Source organism: Molothrus ater, chromosome Z (genome assembly GCF_012460135.2).
Source record: "Molothrus ater isolate BHLD 08-10-18 breed brown headed cowbird chromosome Z, BPBGC_Mater_1.1, whole genome shotgun sequence".
NCBI classification, from domain to species: Eukaryota; Metazoa; Chordata; class Aves; order Passeriformes; family Icteridae; genus Molothrus; species Molothrus ater.
In genome coordinates, this window is record NC_050511.2 from 30,913,723 (window position 1) to 30,932,985 (window position 19,263).

At 37.2% G+C, this 19,263-nt stretch overlaps 1 protein-coding gene across 18 annotated transcripts in view; it reads right to left on the reverse strand.

Annotated features, from left to right (window-relative positions):
• The window catches only part of MPDZ (multiple PDZ domain crumbs cell polarity complex component), a 94,557-nt gene that overhangs the window by 28,381 nt on the left and 46,913 nt on the right, over positions 1–19,263 (reverse strand). For 9 of the 18 annotated variants that reach the window (XM_036402907.1, XM_036402908.1, XM_036402912.1 and 6 more), the window contains 9 exons: positions 16,973–17,260; positions 15,938–16,061; positions 12,732–12,930; positions 9,823–9,864; positions 5,152–5,256; positions 4,268–4,360; positions 3,600–3,777; positions 1,371–1,481; positions 763–846 (listed from right to left, as the gene is read on the reverse strand). In XM_036402907.1, the coding sequence (XP_036258800.1) occupies positions 763–846; positions 1,371–1,481; positions 3,600–3,777; positions 4,268–4,360; positions 5,152–5,256; positions 9,823–9,864; positions 12,732–12,930; positions 15,938–16,061; positions 16,973–17,260 (1,224 nt within the window). The remainder of the gene's footprint in view (positions 1–762; positions 847–1,370; positions 1,482–3,599; positions 3,778–4,267; positions 4,361–5,151; positions 5,257–9,822; positions 9,865–12,731; positions 12,931–15,937; positions 16,062–16,972; positions 17,261–19,263) is intronic. The other 9 variants (XM_036402919.1, XM_036402915.1, XM_036402921.1 and 6 more) reach the window with 5 other exon arrangements.

A 19,263-nucleotide genomic window follows, 5' to 3' on the forward strand; every position in this document is an offset into this window, starting at 1 on the left:
AATGCTGTAACACTACTATGGGACCATAATCACAGTGATATATTGTTTCTTACTCAGAAATACACGGAGGGGTATAGGTATGAAACACAGACTTGATGGGTAACTCCTCATTAACAAAACTACCACTGTCTTTTCACAGGCCACTTGCATTATTTAGGCTGTTCTGGAGTACACACAGGCTCTCTCTTAACTGCTAAACCTTGCATGAAACAAAACAGAAGAAATGGACTCATTAGCTACATGTCACTTACAACCAACTGCCTGGTTAAATACATAGTGGTACCATAATAATTATAGCTCATGTGTGCAGGTAGCTAGCTATGGGGGTGACTGGACACAAATGAAAGCAGGAAATTCGTATTATGTAGTAGGATCTTGATCTTATTAAGTACAAATGCAAGCTTCAAAAGATGAAAATAAAAACATAATGCCATTTATGACGATCACAACATAATGTATGAGTACAGGAAGAGCATTTGCAATGTTTCTGCTTACAGAGAAACAAGAGTTTGTTAGTACAGTCAAGAAATAACCAAAAAGCTTAATTTGAAAATAGAGAATAAAGAACTACAATCAAAAATAACAAAGGAGCATTCTCTAAATAAAAGTAGTGATATAGTAATGGCATCATTTCCATCCCAAATTGGCATAAACATTCAGTAGCAGCAATTCTGTTCACATGACAGCAAATACAAAAGCATTACTTTAGTAGTTTGAGTGTCAATAATCAACATTCAACAGAGCTTTTTCATGCAACTTTACCTTAGATGACTGACGATAAAATGGGTTAGTAGTTTTCTGCCCACAGGGAGCAGAAGCTGAAGAAGGGCTATAAAGAGACTCTGGCTGGGGAACAAGAGTTATGAGACAACTAGTAAATAAACATGCAGCTTACACAGACTCTACAAAGAGGAAGTTTAGTTTCTAGTGATGCAAGGAATTTATATTAAAGCACTGTAGCTTTTGTCTGCAACGTCCATGCAGCTTAGTGACGGAAAACTTCCGTGTACTTCTAGGTCTTTTCATTAATGTCCACAGAATTTAACAGGTGCTGTATTTCTGCATGCGCTCCTCAGACATGCTGTCAATCTCTAACAGATGGTTTTAGTTAGACTCCTACTCTGCCCCCCAATAAATTATCTTTCTTGAGGCTTTTCAAAATAGTTTGAGGACGGCGTGCTGGAGGGTATTTCCAAATCCAAATCGATTTCATTCTAAATGGAAATAATACTTAAATCAAATCTTTGTTCCTAAAATAGTTGAGATGGCACTTTCAGGATTAAATATCCCATTCCCAAATACCACCATCTTGAACATTTGCTTCATCTATTACTATGTATTACATCTCTTTTCACATTCTTTATGCTTACCCTTGGTCTGCTTATAATGCTCTGTACCATAAAGACTACAGGATTGCCTGCCTTCCGTATGGCTTCCACAGCTTGTTCATGGCTGGCATCTCTGAGGTCAATTCCATCCACCTGTAATTGGAAGGCCTCATCTTAACATTGCAAGAAGCTACAAGAGTCATGAGTCGGTTCTGAGTTTTGGTTAGGAAACTTTGACTAAAACCTAAGCCCAACCCTCTGTATTTAGTGGACCTTTCTACAGATTTGGCCTGAGGTTCTTCAAACACAGGTTTAGGATTTCCAAGAGCACTAACAGAACATCAAATAAATATTCTCTTATTCCTCTGTTTTAAAAATGTTTTCCAACATTTTTAGTTCAGACTCCCTAAGTTTTCCCACAAGCAATGTAACAGAAGAGAGATGATAATCTGAAGAGAGTAGGAGTGTTTACCAAATACTGCATCCTGCAAATCCCACCTTAAGAAAAAACTATTACCCAGGACTTTATGAGACTTTAAAACTGAAACTTGTTACGTGCTGGAAAGTCTTTCCTCATGGGGTATTAAGCCAGTACAGTGCACTTTTTTCTTTTATCTTGTTGTTTTGTTTTGTTTTTTCCTAAAGCAAAATAAGATTAATTTTAGCTATTAGACACTTCAGAAGTTAAATTTTTAGAGCTGAAAATCTTTCTATCTTCTGGAAAAATGCATGTACACAGGATGGCTAAGGACAAATTTGCACCTGGTTGGTATTATTTTTCATGTCTGTATATGTATGGGTGTGTAAAACATTTTGTCCTGTTATCCAGGTAAGAACAATGTTAAGGTGAGGTTAGCATCAGTAAAGTATTGTCACAATGACCACAATAAAAGCTAGAAGCTAACACAAAAAGGTTATTTGTTAGTGACAATTATAAGCACACAAACTTATATGATGAAGATTACCCCTACAACTTTTTAATAGTCTAACTCTACCTTAAACTTTATCACACAATGCAAATAAGATAGCACAAAAACAATCTGAGAGAAATTCTAAACCTATGAGCAACTGAGCAAGAACAATAATACTCTCCAACTTCCCATGTCTGAAAAACTGTATGCACTGCAGAGATGGAAGTTTACATACGCCAGAACTTGAGAAACTGAAACCGTTCATTCAGAAACAGTCACATTAACATAACATTTTGTTTTCACTCACCCATTCAAGTTTCCGCAAGCATCACTGTCAGAGACAATTGCACTCACAAAAATCCAGTTATTCAGGTGAAATGAATGTTTTTAACTTTGTGGCCTTCAAGCAAAATTCCACCTCCCAACTTCTTATACACTGCAAATTGTTCCATCCTGTTATAGAAAGTGCCACCTATACTAAGGTATTATTTCAAGATCCTCAATATCGGTATTGTAGCAAACAGCAAACTGCAGTTTTAGTACCACCATGTAAGTCAAGCCCAGTGTGAGCCAGAATTACCAACTCCATCACTCTGCTTGTTGGGCTTCTTACTGATGGACAGTCAGCTAAGGACATCCAGTAGGGTTACATGGAGGCAGTTTCTATTAGCCTGACACTGGAGATAGGGCAATGTCTGACAGGAAAGATCTATTCCCTTCAGTATGTTCATTCTGCAATATCTTTAAGTGACAAAAGCACAAGTGGCTGCATGAGCACTGGACTAGCTATGTAGAAGAGAAATGAAGATAAATCCTACCCTGCAATACCACTGGCTACATTATACTGAGGAATGGGCAAAATGTTCTTCATGTCTGAAGTATCAAACACAGATTTCTTCATGTCAGGAGAAAAAAAAAATGTGCCTCCCTTTACTCCTGCACAAGACGCATAAGAACTATTTGAATCAGTTAAGATTTCTGATGGAAATAACCTTGGCATTCATTTTACATGGTTTGCACTGGCTGTTTCTATTGCTACCCAGTGAAAAAGTACAAAAGGTGAAAAATCTTTTTGTTTCACCAAACTTAAGCTTTTTCCTACACATTCTGGTTTTCAAATAGGCAAGTCAAACTGCTGGCTTTGTAGACCCCTGCTCACACAGTCAGTCATATGTTTCACATTGAATATTCAACTTAACAGGCAGCTGTCTGCACACAAACATCAGCAGATGGTACTACAGTCTGTGTGGTTCAAGTGGTATCAGCTGTGGCAATTGCACAGCTGTCAGCCCACCATACATTCATCTCAGTGACTCCTGAGATGCTGGGGGAATTGCAGCAAAAGGCATTCAGATGGTACCTCTACAATCCGATCTCCAGTTTTCAGTGTTCCATTTTTGCCAGCTGGGCTGTCTTCCAGGATGTGTTTGATAAAAATCCCTCTCATCACTTCTCCATTGCTCAGGCGGCTTCCCATCCCTCGTCCTCCAACAATGCTGATGCCCAGTGATTTGCTAGGCTCTCTCCAGAGTTCAACCCTTTTGTGATAAGAAAAGGACCAAACTAAATTAAAATCTGTTGTGATTATGACAAAGACGCACACTGAAGACACCTGGATTTGCACAATTATTTTGAAAAAATCTTTTGAAAAATTGTTTGAAAATAACTCCTTGCAAAGTTTTGTCTTTCAGTGGAAGTTATTTACTGGATTGATCAGAAACTCTGAGTTTAGTATTGGTCAGCTTGTTTTGAGTTCTAATAGAAACTTTGAATCTTTCTCTTCTTCTTTTTTGACTTGATCCCTGCAAGTCAGCTTGGAATAAGCAGAGATAAATTACTATAACAATCAAGACACTTCTAGACTGCAGGGATTTAGCTCAATGGCAGTAAAAGTCAATCATTAATTACTGCAGCAATGCACAACATACATAAGTGCAAGAATTCTGTTGTTTTTTCCTCTTCTAAAAATATGTTTTGGAATTTTTGAATTTCAGATGACATTTTATAATGTTCAAGATCTGCACTTACTTTCTGGGCTGGTTCCAGTTACTTAAAGCTGCATTTTGAAGTTCGCTTTCTTCTCCCTCCCCCTCTTCACGTTCTGGAAGCTCTGGAAGTTCCCTGATGATAAACACGAGCATGCAATTAATTTCTAAAGAATCCAAATCACTAATAATAATCACTAGATTTTTCTGAAAAATTTCATATATTGAGTAACCCTGACAGTTTCAGAATTTGTACATCGGATTCAGGTAAGGAACTTCTTTTTCTCATGTCTTTTAGAATACATATGGTGTTCAGGGATTCCCTATCCACTTCTTATCTGCAATGAAGTTTCTATCCGCAACACAGAACAAGAAAGTGCAATTTGGAACTACAACCAAATCAAAGCTAGAGGTAATTTACTGTTTTCAAAATGGAAGAAATTACAATAGCAGCACTCAACTAAATTTACTGCTTTTGGAGATAAATTGCAAAAATCCGAGTATTAATCACTTTGAAATTGTGGACAGTAACTGCGATGAATTTTTGAAACTGAAGGAAAAGAATGACACAATTTATTCTTTCCAGTTATGTTCTGGAATAACCATTGATACCAAAGTCTTATGTTGGAAGCACTTCAGTATTTGTGGCAATCCGTAAGTCCAATTGCATAGTATTTAAGAGAAATTTAGGATAAGAAAGAATTCAAACTTCTTTTTGGACAGATCAAAGAGACTTGTAAAAACGCTTAACAATTTGCTAGTCAAAGCAAAAACTCTATTTTTAACAGCTTTTTACTGTTTTTGCTGCCAGTCTGAAGAAAATCATCCATCTTTCACCTCTTCTAAAATAAAACTTTTATTTCCAAAATGTGCAAGGTGTATGCAAAGCAAGCTAGTTGGGAGAAAGCTGTATGCCTTTCGACTCACCTCACAATATGTGAAGGAAAAAGTTCAAGTGGCACTGTTCCCTCTGTCTGTTGTCCCAGACTGGCCCTGTACTCGTCTAAATTTTCTGCTGGCACATATGTAATACTGCAATAAAATGGGACATGATTAAACTAGCATAGGGAATGCCAGTCCTCCCTTTAGTGGGTGTGAGTTATGGATATGAGGAAGCCACTCAAGACTACTTTGTTTGACTTCAAAGCAACAGCGCTGGTATGCTGGGAATAAGCACTCACACAAATCCTTTGCGACTTTGCAACAAGTATACATCTATAGTCAAATTAGGTAGCTGAAGAGCACATAATTTTTTGTAATTAAAGTAAATGGTGCTTGAACAGTGACAGTAACAAGAGACAATCCAGCTTCATTCAAAGCATAGATTCATCATGCAAAGAGAAACATTGAAGGATCTGTGAGGTTTGAGGCACCATTACCACCCTTAATGACTGCTGAAAATGTTTCTGAAAGTTGGCCTGTAGGAGGTTTTGTGCTTTTATGGGTGGTTTTGTATTTATTTTAGATTTCTATGCTTTTAGTGAAGAATACTTCATAGGTTTGGACATAAAAATGTGTTAAGGCACACCACCTATGCCACAGGGACCAATCCCCTGCTCAACTCCTTCCCCCAGATCTTCATACACTTCTAACCAGTTTAGAACAGTCAGAGAGTCGTGTTTCATCAGAAAAATGATGTACAGACTCCACTTGATGTTTGAATGCCAGAAACAGTCCAATAGACTGGGGAAGAGTGAAACAAAGAGGGGAAAAAAGATTAAGACATGGAGAATATTTCTTGAAAAGCTTCCATCTGGGAGGCAAAAGGATACGACAGTATCTTCCATGATATAAGCAGGGCTACTTAGGTAGCCTTCCTTTGAGTTCTAAAAAACTACAGCTTAGCTATCATACTAAAGTATATCAAGAAGTAAGGCTGATGGAAAAATGGCAGGAAAAAGTCTCTTTTGCCATACATCACATTGTTCAAAGAAAAAAATATATGTCTCAGACATCTTTTATGAAAAATCCTTTCCTTAGGATTTTTCCTCCTGAGAAGCTGAGAGGCCTCAGGAACAAAATGTAAACATTGATTATTTGCTGCTGTGGAATGCAACAGGTGAATCTTTGATTGGCTCATGTTGGATGTTTGTAATTAATGGCCAATCACAGCCCAGTTGGCTCGGACAGAGAGCCAAGCCACAAACTTTTGTTATCATTCCTTCCTATTCTATTCTTAGCTAGCTTTCTGATGAAATCCTTTCTTCTATTCTTTTAGTATAGTTTTAATGTAATATATATCATAAAATAATAAATCAAGCCTTCTGAAACATGGAGTCAGATCCTCGTCTCTTCCCTCATCCAAGAACCCCTGTGAACACTGTCACACATATTTCCCCACAGAAGAGACAGGGCTAAATCAAAAATAAAAGGCCTTGGCCACTTCACAAGGATATGTAAGCTGCTGGGAAGAGACCCTTTCAAGTCTGAGGCTTTCACATGGAGCTGCCTCCTGTCCATCATTCCTGACTGATGCCATCTTTGTCATACCCTGATTACCACTGATTCCACTGTCTCAGTAGTTTTCTGCTGAATACATCAAGCATCAGAACAAACGCAAATAAAATTTTATATGACTAATGCTATCAGTCTAAAACACTACCAAAAACTATTATAAGGGTCACCTTAATTTGTCCATCTGTGTATGTGTCCAAGCATGTTCCCTACCTTCTCTCACACCTACCATATCTAGAAAAGTGAAAAGAAGTGCCTAGGGTGCTGAACAGAAGGAACTTCCTAGTTCTTTTAATGGAAATTTCTAAAACCATATAACCATTTCTAAATCCATATAAATCTCCCTGTTCTGCATTGGCCTTTTTTCAAACATGTAAGTCTTACTCCACTTGACACAACATATTTTCATTTTGGAGTGCTGAGAAGTTAATATACACTTGGAACCAAACTCTCAGCACTATCTGCCTTTCCTGAGGGCATTCTAGCACTGCAAAATGCTAAAGACATGCAGCATCTATTCTGCAAAGACCCAGCAGTAAAACAGGAAGAAGTAAGAGAGAAAAGAATTTTGGAGAATAATGACTAATATTTCTCAGCCATCTCCAACTCCAAGTGTACTGAGCTACAGCAAAATACTAGTATTATGCTCACAAAACTCTCATGGGTCAAATGCTGATGCAGCAGCTTCACCCAACAGGTTCACAAGAATACCTTGCCTCTACAAAAACTGTTAAGACCTGTAAGTTACATTTCAATGTAGGAAAATGTAACATTCATTCAGTTATATTCATCACTTATTAAAATAAGTAGGAAATAATGTAGTTTTCCCTTGACAGAAAGATACAGTTAAGAAACCAAAACTTCTGGCTAGAAGGCCTGGACAATTTCCTTTATGCTAAACTGAAGCTGGAAGCTGTAAGTATGAAAAGGAGAATGGGACAGTCCTACCAAGGAAATAGGTTATCCCAGATTCAGCCTGAATATATATAGCAGAGTGTGACCTCTGATATAGAGGTGGCACATATATATGTGCCATTATATACCAACTCTTGTCTAGTCCTTTTCTGCAAGGAGCACAAGGCAAGCAATTATGCAGAGTGCCAAGGTCCAATGACAGTTGCCCTTACCCTATGCATGAGCACTTGAGATCAGCTGATCTCAAGGGGAGGCAAACCATATGCACTCCAACTTCTGGGATACCCTACTGTGTTTTGTTATATGATTAAATAACTGACATTGTGCTGAATCATTAAAAAGGTATGACTCAAAGGATGCTCTCCAAGAGTTTTAAATGCTACTTAGAAATGTCTCTGAAAAGCTGCCCTAGCTTCCTTTTCTGTGTACAGCACTGGAATTATAAAGAAAATAGGTTTGTTTTACCAGTTTTAAAAAATGGATCTAAAACTGAACATCTGAATTATCCTAATTGATTTCCACAGATGGAATAAAATTTAGATAATCTCACTGGCACCTGTTACATTTTAGTTCTTTGGAAAAAACACATTAATTGTATTCTAGTGCTTAACTACAGTTCTAATAGCCTAGTATAAAGCACTCAAATGAACATTCATTATGGTTTTAACAGCTCATTCTTATCTACATGTTCATTCTTACCTAGGTCCCTGTAACACTTCAGTTATTTTACAAACTTAAACCAGAACACTTGCATTTTGCACAAAAACAACATACAAAAGAAAAACAAATTACATGGATCAATTACATGAAAAGTTATATTCTGTGTGGAGTCCATCTTTGTATCTTGCTCATGATTTCTATAGTCCAGTTAACAGCAAAGGTTTCACTAACTGCTCTTATTACTTGTATTACTGATGTGACTGTCCTCCTACTCTCTCTGTTCTGCCTGTTATTATTGAAATGAAAGAGTATTGCCCTGCTTAGTGCTCATGGGCAGACACCTCACAGTTATCAAATCCATCACTTGCTGGATTGCTGCTGGAGCTCACTTGGAGGTCAAAGTGAGGTCTGAAGACATTCAGCATCATCCTGAACAGCTCAGCCAGTGGCTGGGATGATGAGGGGCACAGAACAAGAAGTGTTTTTGGCTCCTCTGGCTAACTCTGTTGAACTTTGTGCTGTAAAGCAGAAATAAAACCCCACCAAGGCACCAGTTCATCTGCAAAACAGACTGGTAATTGTCTTAATACAGCTACAGGGAAGAACGTAAGAGAAACAAGGGCCAGAAAACAGACATGAAGGCAGAGAAAACAAAATAAATAAATGTATGCTCCACTTCTGTGTCATATTTCTTTGCTGCAAGAGAAATAAAAGTTCAACAATTTCAAAGGGAAGTATATGCATGGTTTAACCATCTTCTTCTCTTTTGTAGCTGTACAGCTTGAAAGAAAAGTGTTCTGGTCTTCTTTCTTAAGAGCTATCACCACTTCTCCTACCCCCAGAAATATGCACTAGCAACTAAAGCAGTGACAATGGAAACACCAATGGTTTTACTTATGAAAGTATCTTGTAAACACGACACTGCATGCAGTACAGAGGAACATTTATCACATGCTTGACTGAACAGCCACACAAAACCTTGAAACACCAACAAATAAATTACAAGTATGGAAAATGCTTAGGACAAATTACTGTAATTAACATTTAAGGTTCAATTTGAACCTTTGCATATATGAAGGAAGAAAATGTAAGTGCCACAGAAAATATGACACTGAGATTAATCCAGATATCAGTACATTGTACTCATGCCAATTCTAGAAGTGAACCATGTACACATACACACAATATGCACACCTGCTCTGAGCACATCTTGCGTGGCTGTCATAGATGAAATTTAAATATATTAGCAATATTTTTTTTTAGAATACAGGTATTTTCATTCCAGACTTAGAAAGCATGCTCCAATCTTCAAATTTAAAGCCACATATAAATATATAATACAATTATACACACACAGTTGTATCTTTCTTAATAAAAAAATATATATACACATCCGCATGTGCAGCCACATGTGCATGCACAGACAAATATACATGAGAAGAAAGAGAATATGTACCTATATCTGGATATATCCCTGACATTACTATTGATATCATAAAAGCATGGAATGATTTTACAGACAACTTGCAACACAGAGCCATAATGAGTTTCTGAATTGCCAATACTCACACATAACACAGGGCCTGATCATCAGCAGGTGCTGGAGAAGATCTAGAACGTGAAGCATACGATGCAGCATCTTTTTACAATGGTGTTAATTAATATCAATGTCTCATGCTGAATGTGAGAGGCATACTTATGTACATAGAAGTGTAAGCTGTTGTTTTTTTTTTCTTCCTTTCCTTTTTTTTTCTCCTGTTCCACCTCCACTTCATCTACATCTAACCCAGAAAACATCTGCTCTTTATTATTGTCTATAGCACTGATTATTAAGAGGCATGAAAAATGGAATTGCAATCTCTCACATTTCTTGATCAGGAATTCATCCCCCCCATTCAGTCAGGTGAATTCTAATTCAGCTTTATAATTATCTGACAGATGTTTCAAGCCTCTGCTGCTGAGCATAAAACACTGACTTTATTACAGAAATACAAGAGGTTCTGGCAAGGTAAAGTGAGAAGTGAAACAGAAAGCATTCAGTAAGGCATTTTTCTATACACAGAGGGGAAAAAAATTAAATACACAACTCTAAAACTCAGGCTGCTTGTTCTTGAACTATTGAAAATCAAATATCCTTTAACAGAATTAAAGAATGCCTTTACATGGCCTGTAAGAATAGCTTTGTGTTCTATCTGCAAATACTATTTGCTACTATTTGAAATACAGCTTTGGAAGCAAAATACTTCTGCTTAATCACTTTTCTGGACCACCCAGCTACCCAAAAAATGCTCAATCTACAAAGGCCAAATTTTGAAGTAAGGACTAAGAGGAATGATATCTAGATGGTCACGTCTGAGTGCTAGCATACCCTTGTTTTCCAAGGAAGACAGCAGAGATTCAACTTAAATCTTTGAAATGATGACCCTTAAATCAAAAATGCTGCAAGGTGATGCACCACATCAGCTCTGAATTGACAAATATGGGAGGGGAATGGGGGAGGGGTGAAGCTTAACATGAAGCTCCTCATCTCCAAATTTCTGATTTGGGGTGTTAGCCTCATGTTTGTATCATAATATTTTTCTGGGATCCTGTACTGCTCGTTCAAGCTAAAAATTAAACAAAAGTTTGATTATGCTGAATAGTACTACAGCAAAACTATGTAGTCACAAAAATACTGTCATTTTTCTTGCAAGACTCCTTTAGAAACTACCAATGGATTTAGTCTTTCTGTTTCTAAAGTGGAGAAAAATACTTTCTAAAGTGGAGGGAAAAAACTCTAAAACTTGTCACAGGAATGCAAAAAAGAACATAAATACAAAGCAAAAGACAAAAGTATTGAGCAAGAATATGAATAGCAATCACTCCTTTTCTGCAGTATCTTTCAGAAATGGGACGCATTTTTCTCTGGAAAATCTGAATATCCACACCTAAGGCAAGATTTTAGTATTTCAACATAACTGCAAAAGAATAAGACTACAAAACAAAATTTGTAGTCACCCAGCATAAAATAGAGCAGCTATAAAAGCATAAGCACAAATAGTGAACATACTATGTAGTACTATGATTATGAACTATAGCATGAAGAAAGACTCCTCATAGAAGAATAGTGCTGCAGCATTTGTGTCTCTGAGCAGATACACACACACACATGCATGTGCACATACAACTGACTTCAATCATGACATAGGGAGTCACAGTTTGGAACCCTACAGTAATAATCAGACTTTATCAATGTCAGACTTTATCAACACTGACTCGCTTATATTCCTGAGAGCATTAACAATAATGTAATTCATTTTATGAGCATATCCCTTTATTTAAACAGGCTTACATTAAATCATAATCTTAAATGTATGACAGCTATGGGGCAGGCAAGTAACCCCAGTAGCCATTGTGAAGGTACTTTGCCCACCTGTTCCCAAAACACTAGATCTCTTCCAAGCTAGAATACTTTGGGCGAGTATGGAATACCCTGCTGTCCATTCTGAACCCAGTTTTAACCTCAGTTACACCCATAACCACACTGGGACTGGACTGATTCTTTCAAGGACACCCTTACCAATAAGTAGAGGCGTCTATTACGAACAACTCCATTAATCCCTTTCCATATCTGACCCAATAAATGTTACCACAGGCTAAACAGAGAAAACAGTCATTAGGTTTTGAAGCTGTAAACTCAGCATTGGTGTTCCTACAGTTCCACCCACATCTTCAGGAACAGCCTCATTCCCAGATGCTTCTTGTAGGCAAAGTTAATTCCACAACCACAGCAATTAGAAAGAATTGTATTTTAAAGCAGTTAAAATTTTGCAATTTTGTGAACCTGAGGAAGAGAAACTTTCTCCTCAAAAGGGGTTCTCAAAACTTGTATTAACTATTGGAAATTTGAAACTACCACTACCAAGAGCAGACAGTTGTGCACAAGAGCACCAGCTCATTCATGTGTACTAATAAAAAATTGCAAGTGCCTACAGAAAACAGTGTTTCTAATGTTTGTCATAGACATACTGAAATGTTTTAAGCATTAATTTTCTGCACTGACATCATATTTCACACTTTCTGTCTGGCACCCAAAACCAAAAGCCATGAAAAAAACTAGATGAAATTACTTGTGCAACGGCTGGGAGAGTTCACCTTCAAGAACCACAAACATCTTGAGAAAATTGTAACTTTCCTCAGAAGAGTCATACTATGAATGCAAAATTCTGTCTAATCCTATTTTTTCCATAAAACTAGGCAGGACAGTAATAATGATGATACTCATGACAGTGATTTCTAAGAATATCTGAAGCCTCTCACTTAAGTGATCTCATCTTTGAAATCCATGGAAATGTAATCTGAAGGTGAATTATCCATCTGATGCTGCAACTTAAATTGATGTGTAATAACGAAATTTTCATTTAAAGACTTGCACAAATTTAAAAAATAACTGATTATCAGCTTTTTCCTACCATAACTCATCATCTAGTTTTACCTACTTTATGTCTGGTCCAATGAGTGAATGTCGTCTCAGCATAGCCCGGGCTTGTGCATTGGTTAAGTTAGTGGTTGACTCTTCATTAATGGACAGGATGCAGTCCCCAACACCAATCCGTCCATCACGACTTATTGAGCCTCCATGGATGATACTGCGAACTATCATTCCCAAACCATCTTTATTGGAACTTACTGTCATCCCTATAGTAAAAACACATGAAACAGTTATTGTCTTTGAGTCACAGCTCTGGGTGCCAAGATAAAGAAATGGGGCACAGGGAAAGGAAAAGTCAGCCAGCCAACCTGCCAATATCACCAAGCCTATAAACATTGCTCTTACTCTCGTCCTTTGAGACAGCAACTACAAATCACAGTTACAGTAACTTTACCTTCTTATCAGTTTACATACTCAGTTCAATACAAGAAAAATTAAGACAGCGGAATATTTAAGCAAAAAATAAGAAAGATAATGAAATTGCTTAAAAATCATTTAAAATCACCACTCTTTTAATGGTTCACTGAGTTTATACACATTTACTTTTGTTTATGACAACTCTATTTGGAAAGGTGGAATGATTAAACAGGTAATTATTAGCCAAAAGCAAATACACACTTATTTTCACAGAAAGCATGAATCAGATCCCACTGAGATGCTGGTTGTCTTCCCGCTCTCTTAGGTAGGCCGTAGCTTAGACCCAGAAGAGCATTCTGACTTCTGAGAAAGTCTGTACATTGCTAATTGATACAGCCCAATATTTTACTTTAAACAGAAGGATACTGCTTCTCAATATTTATACCCTTTAACTCCACTTTCTTTCCAGTAATGGGAATAAGACAGATATCCTCTTGGCATCTCCTCTCCCATGGGGAACCTATAGGGACTGACTTATGATGGCCTTCATGCATCACTGTGACTGTTCTTACACACATGAGTTGTCACTGTTATCTTCAGGGCAGTTAGTGTTCATGAAACAGACCCTAATATCAGTTACAGGAAAAACTTAGTTCTTCACTAAGGCAGTGGGAAAGCAGGGCTGGAACCCTGAAGTCCACTCAGTGGACTTCCACTATCTTAATACTGCTTAATAAAAACTTTTTATTTTTTCAAAATGTGGTTTGAAATTCTGAACCTAACCTTGCTGTTTGGTTAAAATAGTAACAGACATTACTGAGGGTAGTATAACAGCACTTTAGGAAAACATCACACATACAACAGACACTCTTTCCCTTTTCCTATGCTGACACCATCATTACAGATCTGAAAGCCTGATGTCACACTTTGGAAACCTACAGTTTCAGATTAAAAATGCAAATTCCACTGTAAAGTTGCCAAACTTTTTGCAGGACAATGGCATTTCAGCCCTTCTGCATTTGGGTGCTTCTCATCTTTTAAAAAATCACAGTCAAAATGATAGAGCTCCAGCAGCGGCTGGCATTAAAGAGTTGCTGCAAAATATGGGTGACACCATTTGAAAGGAAAAAAGAAGTGCCAGTTCCTAACCCTCAATTATTTAATCCATGCAGCTGCAGCTTGCAACATCATTCATAGCTCTTGACTTAGCTGCTTTTTTAAAAATGAAGGGTAAAAGCAGTGCAGCCATGTGCATAAACTGGTCATTGTGCTGAAGCTGCTTCCCAGGCCAGAGCACACTCAGACTGGAAGAAAAACGCTTCAGTCAAAAGCCAGAAGAAAGCAATATTCACATTCATATTTTGTACATATCAAGACCAGTCTTATTTTTTATGCATAAAATGTCTGCCAATATGGACCCTGCTGAAGTTTGTATTTTCATGCCGTATCAAGCCTGAGATGAAATTTGCTTTGATGTTCACTGCAGTTAAAATATTCATCCATAAATGAAAACCTACTCCACTGAATGAAGAGTTTATTGCAAAGGAAACGTTTTTTTACAAAATCCAGATGCTTTGAAATGCATTGTGACGTACACTTCATACAGCCTGGCAATGAAGCCAGTAAAGGTAGTAGTTAACCAAGCCTCTCACACCAATGAAAGATAAACCTTATACCCATATCAGCCTTTCCTACATCTTTTAATTTTTCAGATCCTGATTTTAAACCAGATCCATTTTGAAGGATGGCTGTTCCATGAAGGTAGTATGTGGCAGACTGAGCATCCAGCCATCAGAAAGCAGTTTATTCTAGGTCAAGATGCCCACTGAAATACAGCATCACAGCTGTAAAAAACTGACATCCACCTCTGCACAGCAAGGAAGTCCTGACTTGGGACTGTTTATAAACATCCAGTTCTGTGGACAGCCCATTTTAAAGCATCTGCAGAGTTATTAGCCAGCACCCACACAAAGTCCTGCTCTACCAATCCCAAAGAGTCTTCAATATTATGCTGTTGGCTGGAAGAAACAGTACTAGGAACCCAAATGAAACCAAATAAACAAACAAGCCACAAACACGAGGCATACATCACTGCCTTTCAACACAAAGCCTTCCCTGTCAACACAAAGCATGGGCTCTCAGAGGGTTCTATTCCTGTTCTCCTCCTCACACTGCCCAGGGCCACACCTGAGAGTAGGATAGGACAATTAAAAACATTATCATCTGTTGTGTGTGTTCACTCCAAAATATGTTTCTAGTCAGTATGCTCAGGAAGTTGCAGATTGCAGATATTGAAAAACTTAGAACTTCACTACAAAACGATAATATTATTAAGCCAAAAATACTGCCTATTAAATTTATCAATGGCATGATTTTTAGAAACATTGAGGCACTTTGGATTCAAACTTGAGGCAAGGAAGCAAGCAGCTTCTTTAGTCCGACCTGACCATCCTCAGGAAGCAAGATCATTTTGTGTTTACAAATATTTGAAAGTCTCATCTTCAGCTCTTTGACCACAGTGTTCCTCTACAGCATTCCTTGGCTATATCTTGGTTTTCCACTAAATTAATACATTGAACAATGATGCATTAAAATTGTTCTGTAAACACTTAGGAAACACTAAACTCCTTTATGGGAGAACAGATTGTCAGTTGGACTGCACATTTCACTTTTGTGTTCACAACGACAGTGTGATCCAGTGCCATCACTGTCAAACAGGGAAAGAGCAGCAAAGAATGAATGTCCTGTTCCCACTAAATGGAAAATACTTATTTTTTACGAATTAAACAGGGAATGTACAAGGGAAACCAATAGCCCTATTCCTGAAGAGTTTACAAAAAAAGTTCACTAACTTACCTAGGCTTGAATTGCCTTTTGCAATAGTGATAGTCTTCTCATACATGTTTTTGACTGAATTTTGGGGTGTGGAATTTCCCTCCAAAGACACTGGGCATCTCTTTTCCATTAAAAGCAATTGATCCTAACATAAGGGAAAATAACACCAGCTCAGTTTACCAAGATAAAAATGATTGGTCACACGGATCTCAACTACTTTCGCCTTACACAAAACCCATGCACATAAATAAGTCAGATTCCTTATACAGACAGAAAAGTCAGTTCGCCAAAGATCAATATTTTCATTAAATATCATAAATTGTGTTTTCATTCAGGCAATGTATCACATCTATCACAAAGCACGCTTTTAATTTAGAGATATCAAAATTAGTACAATGAATTCAAGAGCTTCATATTCATTCACCACAGATGTCTAACAATTTGCCAGTACAAAGTAACAAATCCTGTAAGAAATTGCAACTCTTTTAAGCATTTCTTAATAAATCACTGAATGGAATAAATAAGAAATACATGTCACAGTGACTGTCATATAAAGGAAAATTATGTTTGCACACTGCACTATCACAGATCAGTTTGTGAGCTGAACTGCACAGGCTTACAAGAACAGCATGATGCAAGACATTCACACCACCCCCCCTCGGCTTCCTAGGCCCAATTCCAGCTGTGCACCTCCTACGTGCACTCATGTCCCTGTGAAGGTTAACAGAGGCTAAGCAAACTCCCATCCCTCCCAGGAGGTGCCTAGCAGTGTCAATTATGCAGGGTCTGAGAAGACTTGTATATACCCCTGTACCGCCAGCCTCTGAGAAAATACTGTCTTGATGACAGTAAAATAAATTCTGTCTTGTTTTGGAAAGGTCTATGTCCCAAAGTTTTGATGTGAGCTAACATATTCAAAGGAAATTAATAATCCAAGAAATATACATGGCTATTGGCTTGTGACAATTCCTGCAAGAAATTCTTTGGTCTAATTACAGCCTTTCTGTATGTTTTTTAAATGATTGTAAAAAAAAAAAAAAAGGCAAACAAATTTACTTTTTCATTGGGATCAAGCTGTGTGGTAGTAGCAAGGCTTGTATTTAGTACAACTTCTGATGCTGTCTGAGATGTTGCCCATGTTGCTGTATTTTCACTTTCATTCTGGTTGATATCTGAAACTTCCAGAGTCAGAAGATCTATTTTAGTAAAATCACTTGCAGTTTCCAGGCTACTGTCCACTACAGATTTTTCATCTTTCAGTCTCTGATTCAGATTCATGTTGTACAGATTCTTCTCAGATACATGGAAATCACCTGCAGCATTTGGGCATTCCTCTCCAACAGACTGTTCAACACAGGAGACAATAAACAATCACCATTCATTTGTAGTATTATTCAAAACCACATTTCATGATAAAACCTTAAACAAAAACTAATCTCATAGAATTTAAACATATTGCTGTGAGATCAGCAAGACCAACGTCATCTGCAGTTCCCTACAGGCATTCATTCTACTATAAAGTGAACTTGATTTCTTAGACCATTTCTTCTGCTTTATAACACCAGAAATCAGTACAAGTTACTAACTCTAACTTGAATAACTCCATTAAGTTTTTAAAATTCAAGCATACAGCTGTTTTTCTCAGGTGAAAGAATTCTGCAATTCTTTCAGCACACTTAGCAAGTAAAGAGGAATTTCAAGCAGCTCAGACAATAAGAATGTAATGCTATCTTCCATTTAACTGAGCAGAAACTTTCAGACTTCTCTTCCTTAGAGAGTGACAAGTAAAAACTAGGTCAAACCTCAGCAAAAGGTGAATATGGGGGATTTGAAATGTGACAACAATGAAATACAATAATGCAATTGCAGAAGCTTACTAGTTAATAACTATTGCAAATCTACCAATTATGGCTGCACTACTAGGACTAAGTTCCCTACACAAAATTCTGAGGCCATGACTAAAATGTTTCAAGGGATTTCAATAATCACAACATTCTGGAAAAAAGAAAAACCACTTCAAATATTCTCTAGCTGACCTTTTAAAGTAAGTTATTTTAAAAATAGTTAGGCCATTAGATTTTAAAAAGGTATCTCAAGGACTCAGAAGTTAGACTTAGAGGATCTGTATCAATATTAGAGATTTTTTCTGAAATGCAATAAGAGAGCTCAAAATCAACTACCTCTATCTGTCTTGTTATCCACTGGTCCTATTAATTCTCCTATTGCTTTTCCAAAAAGCTGGGGAGATGTGCTTCCCAGGATTTGGGGATATTTTGCAACATTTTGTCTCAAGAGCCCTAGAATTCATTTTTGTCAACTTTCATGAAGTACATACAGGCTTGCTCTGTCCCCAGACAAGAATCAAAAAAGGCTTACCAGTAAATAAGTGGTTTAAGTAATAGCTGAGAAGATAATTGAGTAGAGCCTAAATACAACTAATCTGCATGATACAATCAATGACATAATTTCCTACCTTTTTGAGAACAGAACACAATACTACAATCTATTTAAATTATTTTACAAGGTTTCAAATGCAGCTGGGACATCTACTCTTAACCTTGTTTCATATCCATTTCCAAATCAGTGAAAACAAGCATCAAATCATACTCAACATTTATTTTGTATGCCATATATTAAGAGTTGCATCATATGCTCATTTTTATTTTTGTTTCACTTAAAGAAAAGCCAATGATGCAATTTTTTAGGACAAACACAATCCCAGGATTTCATAACTACAGTAACATATGGCCTTACTAGAGCATCTGCATTATTTAAAATAGGTTTTTCAACACCTATTTTAATGTGACACCAAAGTGACCTGGCAGAATCTGCCAACTGCCCTGTAGCCAGAAATAACTGAAAAAATAACTGAAATATCTTTGAATTCCTCACAGCATCAAACAGTGCTGTTTTAATTTTTACTGCATTTTCCTTGCTTCAAAAGTCTTCATCAGACAGATCTTCCCACTATTTTGTTTTTTCAATCATGAATAGGCTACTTGATGAGAACTTAGTACTCACTTCATACTAGTGTACAGAGACGGACACTGAAAAGTCAGGACCATGGTATTTTAATAGAGTATGTAAACCAAAGCTATCTTTAAGTCAATGGTGAAAATAACTAAAGACTTTCTAGAGCCTCAATGCAATATATAATGTAAATCCAGTCTCTATCTCACAAAATGCTCCTAAGCATGTAAAATGCATAATCCATTTAAGTAACAATTACGGAGTTAAACAATGCAAGCTGTCCCACTGGCAGAGCAGAAATGTGCTCTTCTGTGGATTAGGAGAAACCATTAGAAGATTAATCTTGCTTTCTAACCAGCACCTCATAAGAGCTAAAC